This window comes from Excalfactoria chinensis, chromosome 2 (assembly GCF_039878825.1).
Source record: "Excalfactoria chinensis isolate bCotChi1 chromosome 2, bCotChi1.hap2, whole genome shotgun sequence".
NCBI lineage: Eukaryota > Metazoa > Chordata > Aves > Galliformes > Phasianidae > Excalfactoria > Excalfactoria chinensis.
Window position 1 is genome coordinate 133471323 of NC_092826.1, and position 16441 is coordinate 133487763.

Consider the following 16441-nt stretch of genomic DNA (forward strand, 5'->3'; position numbering starts at 1 on the left):
TCCTCATGTTCTTACCCCAATGCAGTACTGCAAAGTGGTTTTTTATACATTCATGTGTGGGCAGGGAAATAACAGTCTAAATCTATAAGAAGAAAATGACACTTCTGGCAGAATATGCCATCTTCATTGTTGGGAGATGTGCCCTGCTGTGAAAAGCCTGGATTCATGCAGCCCAAGGCTTCTCATATCTGTTGTGTCCAGAATTTCTTGCTGGTTCTATTCCTTCAAAAGTGTCTAACTAGAAGGACACAGAAGACAGAAAGCATTAGCTAAGTTGTGAGTTATACTGCCAAGCTTTCAGTCTGCATCTGGAAAACAGCAGAGGTAATAGATCTTCATTAAGTCACAGGGCCACTGTGAGATAAGCAGAAGGTTGTGAGGTGGTATGCAATTGTAGTATTCATGATTGTTGAAATCATTTGGATTTTTTGGGGCCCAACTCAGTTGCTTAAATATAGGAGTTCAGTGCCATTTGAGATGCCTAAAATAGGCAAGGCAGTCACATCTCAGTATGAGAAATAGCAGAGACTCTGTGGGAGACCTGTGCCCTCCTAACCAATAGCCTAAGTATCCATAGAGTGCAAACTCTGCTGTATATTTTATCCTTTGTCCTCCATCCTCTGCAGTTAAACTTTATATGTATACAAAACACAACTTGCATTGTATTTCTCCTCAGCTATAGGTTGGTAGTGGACTTCTTGTTTAGGAAGCCTTTTTCTGCCTCACACTTCATCTATGTGTTTTATTTGTCTTTCAGCTGTGGTTTGGCTGGAGTGATAAAAAATGCAAAGCAGTGCAGCGTTTGGCTGCAGCTATTGTAGACATTTGAAATGATGGCTAGTTGTAGCTTGCCCAGATTGCAACAGAAAGTAACAGTATTTGTCTTCTTTCTCATTCCTTCCACTCTCCTTTCTCTTCATTCATCTTTCGTGCTTGTTTCTTAGATTGATCTATCATTTCTTATGTTTGTCTCATCCTTCCTTCCTTTGTGCATTTCTTTTGTTTCTGTATTTCTTCCTTCTCTTGCTCCTCTTTCTTTTGCCTCTAACAGAACGAGTAGGTAGTTTACAAAACAATAAACACTTGTACATTCAGCATTTTTCCTATTGCTTATTGTCGCTTGTTGATAATGTTGACATTGCTCACTTTTAAAGTGCGCCCGTTGCATTTTTCTTTTTCTGCTTGTTTCGGAGGCACTATTATGCTAATTCCTAGAAGCTTTGAGGTGATAACAGGCATAGACAAGCACAATCTGTTCATTGTCAATACGAGCACTTGATGCTGCAACTGTAGCACACATGGGTGAAAACTCTTGATATATGCAGAAGACACGTGTCCAACCTCTTTTGCACCCTTTTTATTCTGAGAACAAGTACGGAGTCTCACCACTACCGAAGCATTAACTTGTCTCACCCTACAAGGCAGCAGGATAATGATAAGGTGCACTAAAGCAGAGGGTAGGGATAAAATACAGTGTTTTGTTTTTTTTAAATCTAAAAGTACAGATCTGAATCTTGACTTTTTATTGGACAGCCACGCTGACATCTGTTTGCTAACTACTGATGAATCACTGTCTCCACTCTCTCCCACATTCATTACTTGAAAATTCCTTGCATATTTTCTTTGGTGATTAGTTCAGATGGTTTTGCTGTCCAATGAATGTGCTCTCTTCAGCCCTTACTTGGCCTGTGATATGTGAGAGATCACATTCAGTGCATTTAACCTGTGTGAGTCCTATAGTTTCAAAGCTGTCCTCAGGCACTCTGTGGAAATGCTCACTGTAAAGCTTCCTGTAAGAAATATTGGCTAGTCCCAAGATCTCAGGTGTAACAAGATCATTTTTATGTTTCATATTTTTGGTATGGTGGTGCCAAAGTAAGTGTAGAAGCAACCAATGTAGTTGAGCAAGCTCTCTTTCTCATCTTCTTGTTCCTCATGCTATGTTGAAGGTGCATTTTGTGTGAATAGTAAAGAATGAATCTTCATTTGACATGTCTTGCACATATTAAGTCTTCTTCCAGGAGGATACTTCTCACATCAGTGTGTTAAATGTTGGTGATGATCTAGTGACTGTAAGCAAGACTTTAATGAAGTCATACAAGCAGACTTGGAAGCCCCCAGAGTAGAGGGTTCCTGGAGGGGCAGCTCTGCAACCTCTCTCTGCAAAGAACTGTGCAGGGTAGCTTTGCTGAGGAGCATGAACTGTACAGGTTATGTATCAGATACAAGTTGTTTGAGATTCATATGTAAAGATTTAGACATCTCTGGCATAAATTATCTGCATGTGGTCTGGTCTGTTGGAAAGAAACGGGCGCTTTTTGAGTGCAATTTGTCTCGCCTGTTTGAGACAGCTAAATCAGGATGAGATGATTCATGACCCAGAAACATTTTTTTTCTCTTAACAAAAAGTGAGTCTAGATGACTGGAACAGATGCAGACATCTGCACTGTCGCTTTCTAAATACAGACAAATAAACTCCATCCATTATATACGTTCTGAAATTCTAAACGAAGAGATCTAACATTTCAGATGTACCTGCTGTAAACATATTTGAGCTAGAGCCATTAAAAATACCAATTAAAAGTGGTAAAAGAATCGTGACAATAGACAACCCCATGAATAAGTCTCCTATGACCAGAGCTGCTGTATTCTTTACCAGTGAAGTCTGAACTGGCACCATGGCCAGCAGTGCAGCAACATCTGTGTGTGCTCCACTCATACATTTAGTTGTAGATGTTCTCTGTGTTTTATCTCTCCTAGGAGCATCGCCAAGTCATATTGTCTCCTCACATCACTGGCATAGCACCACACAGCAGTGGTGTTTGATCAGGACAGATTAACTTTCTGTCCAGCTCCAAATTGTGCTTTGGTGTTCCTGCTGTTCATTTTATAGAGAAGCCAGATGGACCAAGTCCATCATCTTGCTTTCCCATGACCCTGCAAACACAGAATTGTTTTCTATAATAATTTTTTTTTTTTCCTAGTGATTTTCCTACTTTAAATCTCGTACTCCCTGAGCAGCATCATACTGTGGTGCACGCATATTGATACTGAGCCCCTGAGATATCTCAGAGCTTCATTCCTGAACCAGGCTGTGACTGTGTGGTTGTATCAAAATTACGCTGTGTTAAGAGTCAGAAGGAAGTATCCTGACTGCTGTTTACCCTGTTTGCCTGTCTTTGATTAATCTGACTTTGAATTTCAGTTTACTTTACAGCGGACAGGATACTTGTATAGAAACTTTCATCTCTTTATGTTTGCCTTTGCAGATGATCACTCCAGGATATGTCTGAAAGCTGAAAATAGCCACGACAATTCAGACTACATCAATGCTAGCCCAATTGTAAGTACAGCAGCTTATGAGAAATAATCCAAGTAATCTTTCCCTGTATTTCCATGCTGTTTAAAATACGCTGACTTGGAGTACCTCACTGCCACACAACACTGATGTCTCAGGGTGTCCTTTGAAATACAAGAGAAAGAAATCTCCTATATGTGTATTCAATTCTCTTGTGGATTATGTGTCAGAACAACAGAGTCACTACGTAGTTGTTCCTCTATCCCATTGTCAGTTTTCTTTACTTGATATTAGCAATGTACTGATCGTAAGAATCAGTGATACGCCATTTGCTTAGCTGTCCTTCTCTGAGGAGGCAAAGGTTGGTTGGCAGCTATAAGAAAGAAGGAGACAGACTCGAGCAGGGTCTGTCATGGTAGGACAAGGGGAAATGGTTTCAAACTAAAAGAGGGGTAGTTTTGCTTGGACATAATTCAAAAGGCTTTTTATGATAGGGGTGGTGAAGCAATGGCACTGGTTGCCCCATCCCTGAAGACATTCAAGGTCAGGCTGGATAGAGCTCTGAGTGCCTGATGGAGCTGTCTGTGTTCCTGTTCGTTGCAATGGGGTTGAACTCGATGACCTTTAAAGGTCACTTCCAACTCATTCAATTCTGTGAACTATGATTCATTCATTCTAAGGTTGTCTTACTGACTGATGTCAGAAGAGGAATGGTTTCTGCAGGTGCAGACCACCAACCTTACCAAGGTTCTGAATTTTTGGAGCAAGAAGTGACATTTCCTTTTCCCTTACTTCATCTGCTGCATTCCTAGTGCATGGCTGTGTGTTTCTTTAGCTCCCCTGGCTCTTTGGGGGACTTGCTGTTTTGAAAGCAATAACAAGTTCCCTTGCCTCTTTATGTTCATTCGAACCGCAAATTAGGTCTACCTAGCTGTTTCCTCCAGGTACTTCAGCCCAGCCCAGCTGCCCTTTCTTGTCCTACTCACACTGAGTATGGATCCTTGCTTGTCTGTGAAAGGTGATAGGGAGAAAAGCTCTCTATTTTTAGACACAAAGCGGGTTTGATGGAGCCAGTAGCACTGCCCTATCCTAGCTTCTCAATGGAAGTGTCAGGATGCCATTCGAAGGGGAAGAAAGGAGCAGTCTCTTTTGACCTCTATGAAGCTACTACGATGCACGTGGTTTTTAATCACATTACTGGAAAAAGTTATTAGAGTGAAACTTTATGATAAAGAATTTAGGATGAAGTGGGCTATGTGTGCCATTACTATCTCATTTTCCTGGGGAGTATCACTCCCTCAGTTAAATCAATTCATGTGGGCAAGGCAACTGACGATTTGCAACAGCATGAGATTACAGGCTGTTTCCTTCCAGTGTTGTTGATGATACTTCCCCCCAAAAAGAAGACGGGGGGGGGAAACATCAAAACTGTTCTTCATATTCTTCACTCTGATTGAAGTTCAAAAGCCTCATTTCATTGAATAAATACAAATGTTTTATTCAAAGAGTTAAAATACAAAGAATGCAGCAGATATACTCAGGAAACTTTTGTTTTTGGCTGAGGATAGAGAAGAGCACATGCAGTCTTCAGGAATTGCTAGCTGCCGTTTCAGAGGACAGGGGTAAGATGTGCATGGATTGAAGCTGTTTTGAGGCTATCTTCAAGCATTTCTAGACCAGACTTTAGCTGGCCCCATGATCAGGGTAACTTGGAGCTCCAGGATATTTGTATCCCACTTATAAAATCATAGGCTCAAGTCCAGGGCTTCAGTGCTCCTTTTGCCTGTTTTTATAGCGCATTGGGTGAATTCTGTTTGCCTTGATGTGATGTCAGAAGCAGAGAGGTTTAGAAACACATGCAGGAGTGCAGGGTGTTAACAGGGACTGAGATACTGTTTTTTTTCCTTTAAGTGCATGGTGCTAATTTGTATTACTACAAGAAATGGAACCGCAACATTGCAATATATGGTTCTAAGCCAGATTCCGAGCTGGAAGCAGCACAGATACTGTATTTTTGCTGAACAGAAGACTTTGGACTTCTTCAAGTTGCCCACAAGCCTATGTCAGCACAGTCTTAACTGGTTTTGGTATACAGCTTTGCTTGGTTGAGGGTAAAATCTGAAACTCATTTAGATACCTGTTGCAATTGTATTTCTGGATTATAGTATATATTAACTGCATTGATGAGACAAGTGTTAGATAAAGTAGTGCTGCAAATGGAGAAGCCAAGATATTCCACTGACGTAACTAGCAAGATATTTACTTTGTCTGGATGCACCACGCTATGGCAGAGAGAGGGTCTCCACTGACACAGCATTAGCGTTTCTGGTTTTACAAGGGGTTCTAGTCTGGTGTCTCTATCCAGCATTCAAGGATATCTTCTACAAGTTTAGAAGAAATTTTCTTTTATATAGTTTTCTCAGACTCGAGAGTTTTGTCCAATAAAAGAAGTCACACGATGAAATGAATTTCTTCAGGTTGTCTTCCTGTCTCTTACAGTGGTATTCATGCGCACAGAGATGTATAAATATGCAAGTGTTTGTCTGGGTGTGGACAAGAATCCACGATCTTTCATAGACATAGAAAACTGCCAACAGAAACAGTTAAGGGTAGGGATCCTGCAGTGTGGGAAGGAGAGCCACAGCACACATTTGCATAGACGACCTGTTAGCCCAAGGAAAGAGATGCTCCAGATGGTTTTGTGAGTTTGTTTAGCTAACTCAACAGTCATGCTGTTTTGAAAGCAGTACTTAAAATGTGTGTTTCCTGAAGGTTTGTGGGAAGAAATCACTAGTTTGTAAGCCTATAGCTTAGAAAGATTCCCTGGAAACTGCTTTATTTCAAGAGGAATGAGATATCCTAAGGTTGCAGTAAATTTCTTGTTAACCTGGAATTGTTTTTGTACAGTGAGGTAGAACATAGAAGTGATGGGGACTTTCAGTGCTTCTCATCACCTCAGAAGCCTACCAAAATGCTCTGTCAGGCCCTTGATCCTGCAGTATTTTCTGCACTGTGAGCAGGTCACGCTTGCTATTACTACTACTGTTTGTTTGAGATATTTTCTGTTAGTGGATTTGGAGTAAAAACAAGTCTACTTTTTTCACACTCCAAATGTTCTTCTGTTTCTTTCCTCCAGAACATTGCCTTTCTACTTAAATAACATCAGTAATTACCATGTCAGTACTGTGATGTTGCTGGTGCACTTGTACCTCCCAATTCTTGGGTTGGGAGAGCATCGTGAACCACAAGATGGTTGCTAATAGCAGAGGCTCTACACTGGAAGAGATTTCTCCTCCCAGTGTTTGTGAGCTGTCTGACAGAGGAAAAGTGCAGAATAAAGTAATTATATTTGAGCTTTGGGTATGGAGGCTTCCAGTCATGTACATGTTGCTGGGTATCTCCAGCTTCTGGGTCAGTGGTTCAGCCTCCAGCTGGGGATCACTCAGCCTTACCTTAAGTCTAAATGAGTGCAACAGAACAGAGTAAAAAATCCTGTTGCTAGACAATGAGCTGGCCACTTGCCCACATCTTCCTTCCTTTTAAAAAGTGCTGCCCCCTCAAGAGCAGCTTTCCCTTTAGCATGTTGTGAAAACTGGGGTTAGATTGATGGCCTCACTATGCCTGGAAGAAGGTGAGGAGAACTAGCGGGGATTTAGTCCAGGTTTTTTTCTGTAGCCATTTAATTTCCACGTAGTGTCAGGCCAGGCAAAATGAGTCCTTGGGAGAATTTGCAGGGTAAAAGTGGGGTAGAAATCTGTTTCCCTCCTCTCTGGAACAAAATAAAGTACTATGATAATAACTCTGCTATTGGCTGCTGAATGAAAGGCTTGCAATTACGGCACAAGGAGACCCTGACTGTGCAGAATAAAACTGTGATAATTACATCTGTCATATTTGTACTTAATCCTCATTAAATTTCGGGAAAATCATCCAGTGGTAAATAATGTGCAATCTTTGCTTTTAAATCAGAGGTCATGAAAGTAAATGGGAATTCTGTTTTTCCTCATAGGGTGTCTGGGAGAGAAAAAAATCCCATCAACTACATTTAAAAACTCCGTTTGCTTATTATTGAAGACACCAGACTGAGGAATGTCATTAACGTGACAGTTTGTTCAAACACAGCATACAAATTTCATCACCAGGAATAGGCTCTGAAATTCATAATGGCATTCACAGCCAGATTTACTTCTTTCATTCCATTAGGGGTTTTAAAAGAAGGATGGAACATTTGTTTTAAATTTTAATCCAAACATGAAGGTGAGGTCTAGTCTACCTTCTTTTGTTTTAATGCTGAAGTTTAAGTGATTGCAAAGTTCAAAAGCATTTGCTGGATACATTTGTTTTTTTTATTATTTTATTTTTTTATCCTTTTATAGACTATTTATGCCTCACAGGGTGCTGTAAATAGATGAAGAGACATACATTATATGGACAATATAAGCTCGTTGAATGTGAAACTACCCAGTATCATAGTATCATAGTATCATAGTATCGTGCGAGTTGGAAGGGACCTTAGAGATCATCGAGTCCAACTCCCAGGTTTCGAGCCCCCTGTGTAGCGAAGCGGCACTTCTACCCCCTGCTCGGGGGATTCGAACCCGGGCACTTCGGTGCCGCAAGCAGCACTTTATACCACTGCGCCACCGGGGGCACACAGTACCTCGAATTCATTCAATTTTTTAAGGCGCTAATCAAAGTTCAACTTTCTTTCCATCATATTTAGTCTCCACTGAATCTCATTCTGACCTTATATGATATAGGAATATTTCAGCTTAGATTTAGGTCAAGGTGAATATGGTGTGGCTGAGAGCACATCACACCCAGCATTTTAGTGTGCGGAAAGTAAGGATCCGAGAATCTGAGGTAGAAGGTACAGGGCAGGAATGGATCAATGTATGATGTACGTGAGAGTTTAAAATGGCCATCGATGCCTGTTGACAGCTTTGCTTTTACTTCAGTTTCCAGTTTTATGAAGACTGCTTCACAAGGATCTATATATACTGTTGTTGAACACAATAGGTTTGAGGATTTTCTCCCAGTATGTATTGATATTGCTGTACTTTATCAGCATTATCAGTGAGATCATGCAGCCGTGGGATTTCTAACTCACAAAAATACAGAATTCTTTAGAGAAACAGAACAACTGGATAGTGGAGCCCTTGTATGAAAAGTGAAATAAGTTGTTGTTAATCACTAGTAAAGTCAGTTTTTTGCTGCTCTGAGATACAGTAAACCAACTTTAATAATAAAGAAACAAATTACTGTGGCAAAGCATCAATATGCCGCTAATGTATTTAACAGTTAGGGGTTGCTTCCTGCGGCAGGTGTTTTCTAGCAATAAACATGAATGCTGATCCTGTCTGTTCTCGTTTGCTTTTGGTAGTGACCAAAAGACCACAGTTAATATGGCCCATTATAGTATTTGTTCCTTGATTCCTTCTTTCCTTAATATAATGACATGGAATCCCATGCGGAAACATTATCACCAGATTTGCCTCTGTAGTATTACATCAGAAAATGTGATTTCTACCACAGCATAACTGTTGTAATAATTGCACCTTTTTTTCTTTTGAAAAAAGGCTGTTCCACCAATTCTGATGCGAGTCATGCGAATGTTGTGCTTTGATAGGAATATAAAGGGGAAAATCTTGCTTTTTTTTTTTGAACCATTACTGTTCGAATGATTTGTGAAGACTTTTCCTAAGTAAAATATTAGCAAGCAATTGATTTTCACTTTCATAATACTTGATAGTATGAAGCTTTCTGTTCCCTATTCTTGAATACATTTTCCACTTTATTTTGTGATGTGAGAAATCTGAGGGATCCTTGGCTGAAAAAAGACCTTTTACTTGATCTTTGGTTAGTTCATTTAAAACCTGTTGCTGATTATTATTTCTCTATTCAAACTTCTGTTAACTTTGATAGATTAAAATGGCCTTGGTGACCTTGAGACAATTAAAAAGACCATAACAAAAACATTGAAGAACTGTCCCTTACAGTCACCTGCTCACATTAAAACCGAATGACCAGAATAGCAATTGGTTGCATTTGGCTCAAAATACGTGGCCTTAGGAATCCATAAGATAGAAAATTGATGAAACCAGGAATTTAATTTAATTAGTTTAATCTTTGCTTTCATTTTTATTCAGTTAAAGATCATTTAATAGTGTGATGGGGCTCTTTGCTGTCTTCTACTTGCTCCAAGCAAGAAGAGTTTCTGCTCATAATTGTTTTCCGCGCAACACAATCTGCTTGAAATGTAATAATTGTAATTGTCTTTTGAATTATTGCTAAACTAGTGATACACTTCACTACTCTGTGCTTATTGTAATGTTCACCGTGTTCCAACAGCACCTTGGTGACAGAGGTTGATTTATGCTGAAATGCCAAGATTGTCCTATTCCTGAGTTAACTAGCTGAATGTTGACAAGTATTTCCTTCATGACAGCACTATTTGCATCATCCTTGATTTCTTCTGCCTTTGTTTTCTGGCATGTCTATGTACAAATGAGTTTGCTTTAAGGACAAATTAAGCTATTATGTTTATAAAGTTTCATGTGTTCACCATTGCTTATATTTCCAAGTCAGGCTCTTGAACTCACAAGTAGACAAGTGGCATCATCTTCAAGTGCATGCACGCAGCTCACAGGAGTTTCCATGGGGAGTAGTACATCCTTGTTGGTGCAGGCTAATTTTTCTAAGCTAAGATTTTTAGTTACGCAGTAGGAAAACATTTAAGTACATGATTAAATCCTATGGATCTCTGTGGGATTCAAAACAAAACAAAACAAAATATTTAACTGTAGGGTCACTATAACATAAAATGGCTTGGGTTGGGAGGGACCTCAAGGATCATCAAGCTCCAATGCCCCTGCTGCAGGCAGGGTCGCCAGCTTCCACATTTAATACAAGACCAGGCTGCCCATAGAGAGAAATAACCTTTAGGCCTGCTTCTGCTTAATCACATCCGTTGCTGTTTTCAGTGTTCAATTCAGTGTCTCAAATGTAACCGAAAGCAAAGCACACAAAAAGGTACCCAGTTTGAAATGGTTTGTAAGTTTCTTCTACTAATACTGCTTTCTGAAGAAAGTTATTTTCCACCAATCTCAAAATACCCAGTAGTAAATGTCCTGCTATCAAAATTGCTTTTGTCAAGAGGCAAGGCTGAATTTGTCTGAGCAATTGCTTGTTGTGAAGAGCTGTTTGCTGATCAGAGAAGCATCTCAGTGGAGCTCAGAATAAAATGATGGTATTATAGACATTCTGGTCAAGGTTTCTGGTAACCATGGGTGGTGAATTAGAAGTAAGCTTTTGTTCAGTGGCTTCGTTTTACCTGTGTTGTGTTGTCATGGAGAATTTTAATATCAAGTCTGGTTTAATTATACATCAGAAAATTAGAAGCATTAAAGAATTCTCTTCTTTTTTGCAACATTCATCATATTGTTGTTCTGTTAGAATAACTTACATCTGTTCTTTTATGGTTCTTCCCTCTTTTATGTTGCATATAATTATGAGGTGCCTTCTTTTATGCTGACATGTACCATCACTGAACATTTTGATAGGCTATGAATAAATTCAGGAGATGCCTGTTAATGCAAATGTGACTCACATTCATTCTTATTCAGATCTTTACTTATGGAACAGAATCATGCATTGAGACAAATTTTGCCTTCAGCTACATAGGTATAAGTTAACTCTTTGCCATTTTCAATGTCTTTTTTCTTGATGTTCAAAGTTTTGTCTTGCCTAGTTCAGGGTCGGAATGAGTTTGCTTGTTTTGTAATCCCATCAGCAGATCTTCTTTTTCAGCAGAATGGTTCCTGTGATTTAGAACCAAAAAAAAAACCACCCATCGGTTAGAAAACATTCATTGTAACACACTAATCCTATTTACTCTTCACGGCTTTGTTTCTTAGATTCTTTATTTTTTCTGCTCAGTGAATTTTCTGCTCTTTGAATTAAATGTTATAATTAAGGTCTTTAGGCAGAACTTCTTCTGTTGAGGGCAAATCCATGCATTTAGACAGTTCAGCTAACCAGAAAAAGCCAGAAACTGAATTTGTTCCCCATTTTTGCTTTTTTTTGAGTTACACGAGCCCTTGACTGGCATAGTGGAAATGAAGAACATTTGTAGGTGTTTGGAGAGTTCTTAACACTCAGTGTAGAAAGATGTTTCAGATGGCTTCTAGGTTGCTATGAAACCACAGTACTGATCTCAAATAAATGCCTTTGACAGCCACCATAAAATGATCTTACTCTGCGTATTGAAGACCTAGGACACTGCTCATCAAGCATGCTGATATTCATGTGGTAGCATCAGTCTTTTGTGGAAAAAGGTCTCCTCTGGGCATATAAATAGAAATAAAATTCTTTGCTTGCCAGTGAAGGATGGAGTGACATAGCAGGCCTTTAGGAAGACCCTTGTTAATGCCTCGGCATACTTCCTGTCTGTAACACAGCAAGGGATTTACCTTCAACTAAATCCAGTCTGTATTCTCTTTCCTTATTTCAGATGGACCACGACCCCCGAAACCCAGCGTTTATTGCCACCCAGGGCCCTCTCCCTGCTACTGTTGCTGACTTCTGGCAGGTAAGTTAAGCACCTCTTTGAAAGCTGATTTCATATTGCAAGTCAAATGTTTTCTTCCATTCTCAAAATGCAGGGAGTGTAAAATCTGTTGTGCTTGAGTTACAATAGTTGCAAAAAAACATAGCTGAAATGACTCCTTCAAATCTAGTGTATGGATATTAAAACCATTTATGAATGTGAGAATCCCTTCGAAGGAAGAGTTGATCTAGAAATGATATGGAAAAACTTCTGGTCCAATTCTTCATATTTTAATGTCAAACTTAAGACCAGATCTCTGTAACTAAACTGCTGTCAAGGACTGAGTGACATTCAGAGGTCTTGACCTTCTTAAGGGCATAGTCACAATTCAGTGTCATTCTCCAGATCAGAAAGGACCCAGCACACTGTGTTGTGAATTTTTGCACCAAAATCTATTTCTTGCATACCCCAGTTCTCCAAAATGCTCAAGTGCTTGTGTATTTTCCCTACCACAGGTAGTTGAATGCTGAGTTAATATTCTGCTACATGAAGTAAAATAGGTCCATACCTTTTTTGCTGGACTATAAACAGTAGTTACCAGTGCACAAATAGGAGTTAGTTTGCATGTAGCATTTTCAAGTGCTTGTGCAGCTTTCTGATGTGGGCATACACACATGGCCAGGCTAAGCGCCTCCATCACATGCTGTATGCACTCCTTTGAAAGCACAGAAGTTTGCATGAAAGGTTATGGAAGCTGATGGAGGAGAAAGTATTAAACTAATCTGGGCTTATTATCAACATGAGCATATTTTTTTATCTTATATTGTTTTGAAGAGAAATGAAGTGCGTATTTCAGAAAAGCTGTTGTGGTTTAGGAGCTTCCAGTGAGTTGAAATCACCTTTTTTCTTTGTCTGCACCAATAGGTCTATGATTATAAGTATCAATGGAACCCTACTAAAGAGAATGCTATATGCTTTTCATAGCACAGATCCCTACTGTTTCTCAAATAGAAGAGCAGTCGAGAAGTTTTCAGAACCTTTGTTTGACTTGGAGTGTCTGGATATTTAAATGCACAACCTGAGATATTTTGGGCCTTGTTTTTAGAAGTGCAGAACAAATGCATTCTGCTTGAAGTGAGTTGAGCTGCTGTTCTGGATTAAATTTTCAAGAAAATTGTGATTTTTGCCTTCAAGTGTTTGGTAATTAGGGACAGTTGAAAAGACTGATATTTTTTTCTTTAGTGAGAGCATTCCTTGTATCAGGCATCCTACCTGATAATCTGCTTCTTAAGTTAAAGAAGCAAAATCAAATACTATGTTAGCTATTCAGCAGACCGATTTTAAGATCCCTTGTAATTGCATTTTTCTTTCACATTTGTATCATCATCATAGTATCATAGTATTGTGCGAGTTGGAAGGGACCTTAGAGATCATCGAGTCCAACTCCCGGGATTCGAGCCCTCTGTGTAGCAGAGCGGCACTTCTACCCCCTGTTCCACAGGGGGGATTCAAACCCGGGCCCCCTGGTGTTGCAAACGGGAATTCTACCGCTGCGGCACACATATTTATATTTTGTATATTCTTACTTGTGGCTTTGTTTTTACTATTGAGAAGCTCAATGCCCTCAATTTTAAAGATGTTCAAAGAACAAATTGTATGAAAGCATTGCAGCTGACACAGAAATCAGAATAAATCATATCAATGTCGTGTAAAGGAGATATTTTGTTCTTCTCCTATTCTAATTTGAACAGTTTGATGATCTGTTTGCACAGACATGGTGACCAAAGCTGAAACTTTATTTCTTTGTTCTGTGATCCAAGCTGCTTCCATCCCATTCTGTTCTTGAAGATCTCTTTCAATTTTATTGAAAAGAGATTATTTTATTATTTTATTTCATTTATTTATCTTCATGCTACGAATGACTTTCTTTATTTTCCTTCACTTTCCTTTTGCTCTTGTTGTTTCTCATCCCTGCAACCCCTTGTTGACAGATCACCCCATCTTCCCCACCAAACTTGCTGTACGTAGCCCCAAGGAAACCATCTGACCACCCTGGTTCAGCTCCTGCTCAAGTGTGGCTGTGTCCATTCTTGATGTAATATAATTTTATTGGTTTTTCTATTGGTTTCCATCGAAAAGTTTGTTTCTTCATTTTGATGATATCTGTCACTTCAACATAGCAACCCTATGTCTGGTTGTTCCATTGCCCACTTTTTTTTGGTCCCATCATTATCAGGTAAGTCCCATTCCAGTTTGTCCCAAGCTTTGTTGCATGGCCCAAGCTATTAACCAGATGTGATAAACAAACTAGGGGAGACTCACTCCTTGCATAGTGTTGTAGCCATAACGGCTGAAGTGCAATAAGACCATTGCAAAAGTTAAAAAAGCCTTTGCTTGAATTTCCTGCCCTTCATGTCCAGAAGCAGGAGCTGAGATTGCATTCATTTTTCACCTAACAGTAGCTATATTAAGTAAGGGAAACTTGCCATGGAGAACAGTGTTAACTCCTTGCAGTGCAGAATCCTTTGATGTTTACTTGCATACCATTTTCTGTAGTTTATTCAGATGGTGGTGCTGCCACCAGGGATTGTTTAAAGGTTCAATTATTCATTTCTGCTACATCTTCTCAGTGGTTCTCCTCCCTCTCCCTCCTCCACTCAAGTCAGCTGATGCCAAGCTGAGCCACTTTTTCCCTTTCTGCATGCTCAGTGGAGCAGTTTTCCAACTGATGGTTATGACAGTGACCAGTTCCACAGTAGAGAGACCTGGGATCATTCACCTTCTCCTTGTCTAAATGCACAACGCCACGCTTTAGCAATTCCAACAGAGACTCTTGGAGCTTGGCATCACTTTCATTGCCATTATTTACTACATCTATTGCTTCCTCTTTTTGAAGACAGAGACTTAAATCCTATTTGCACGGTGAGCACCAGCCACTCCACTTTCCTTGGCTGCCAGGCTACCCCAGCAAGAAGCCAGTGTAATTGTTTCCACTCCTTTAAGCAGTTCAAGCTGTTTTCAGGAAAACACTTGTCTACAAATATTTGTTTAACTTGATAGTGTAAAATAATTTCTTGGCATTTACAGAACAACTAATATCCATCATGAAATCCAGGCTGCTCCTGACCTGTCTTAATTAGGTTCAGTGCTTAATTCCAGACACTCAGTTTCTAAACTTAGTTTCTCTTAAACCTGCATTGAATTTTTCTACCAGACAGGCACTGTACTTGTTTTGTGGCTTTTACATTAGACCAACATTTCGGTGGTCTGATGGACCAAAAGCATGTTGGCAGAAAGATGAAGTTGTGGATACTCCTGAATCTCTTTTTCCAATGTAGATGTGTGAAAAAGGAACCCAATTCCTTAGCTCCAACACTGATCTGCAGTGCTTGCTCTTGTGCATCTCTGTGTTTTCTGTATTATCATGTGGTCACTCACATTCATGATCTCTGTTTAAGACCAAATTGATTATATAGTTTTGGATAATCTTTTTTCCTTGTTCTATTGTCAGGCCTTCTAAAACCAGGTATGTTGATCCAGTGCCCAGTATTTTTATGCAAGTGCTGTTAGATACACAGCAGTCAAACTCCTATTTACTGTTTTCACATTGCCCAGATCCTAACAGAGATCATGGTCAGTTCAGTGTCTTCTCTTTCCCAATGTGTGCAAAGATTTACTTTATTTAATTTTTAATTTATCATTGATGATGCTTTATCCAAGCTTATCTTGTTTAGCGCTGATGAGCAGATCCAGGCCTAGTACCCTATGAGGCTGAAAGACGACTAGTTTCAATCTTCTCACTATTTTTTCGAACATTATTTTTGGTAAGATGAGGAAGAAGAGCAAGTATTGTTCTTCAGTACCATCTCACTTGGCCAACTAGAGCTGCTGATTAGATGTAGCACTTTACGTGTTTCCGTTCATTTGGGTTTTAATGTTAAGCAGAGAGAGATTTGTTTACTAGAAGTTTTTCTTTCAGAGAAGCAGTCTTTGAGCTGGAGATACCCCACACACCCATATGTGGGTTATTTTCAAATATTTTTCAGGTCATAAAAAGAATAATGCTAAAAAAAGTGTCTTACTGTGGCTTTTCTGATGATGCAAATCCACTTCCAGGCATCAGACTTCCCTCCAGTCTACTTCTCCAGCTCCTTATGTCCTTACCATAACTCCTGTCAGCCAGCAAGCCCCAAGTTAGTTCCAGCTTCCCTGGTTTACCTTTTTCTTTGAAAACTTTCTAGCCTGCAGCAGATGTGTTGTCAGTCACCTCATTGATCTGTTTTGCCACAGGGCTTCCTAATCTGTCTGGATTCCCTGTGTTTGCAGCTCAAGCAGAGATTTCATCTCTGCCTGCATGTCATCTCTTAGACTGTTCTGGAAATTTTCCAGCCACTACTTAATTAATTTTGAAAAGCCTCCAGCTGATTTAGGCCTTCTTTTAATTTCATCTGGTCTTGTTTTCATCTCTTTTTACCAATTACTATTTCTGAGATATACCTCATTCATTGATTCTGTTTTGCTTCAGTGGGAATTCCACCTCACAATTCCCTTTCTTGAAGACTGGATGACTCTTCTCACACGGTTTTAATCCATTT

General features: G+C 39.5%; 1 protein-coding gene across 2 annotated transcripts in view; it reads left to right on the forward strand.

The window, feature by feature from the left end:
• Positions 1-16441, forward strand: part of PTPRN2 (protein tyrosine phosphatase receptor type N2) — a 620737-nt gene that overhangs the window by 563574 nt on the left and 40722 nt on the right. For both annotated transcript variants that reach the window (XM_072328503.1, XM_072328501.1), the window contains exons 16-17: positions 3270-3343; positions 11811-11888. In XM_072328503.1, coding sequence (XP_072184604.1) covers positions 3270-3343; positions 11811-11888 — 152 coding nt within the window. The remainder of the gene's footprint in view (positions 1-3269; positions 3344-11810; positions 11889-16441) is intronic.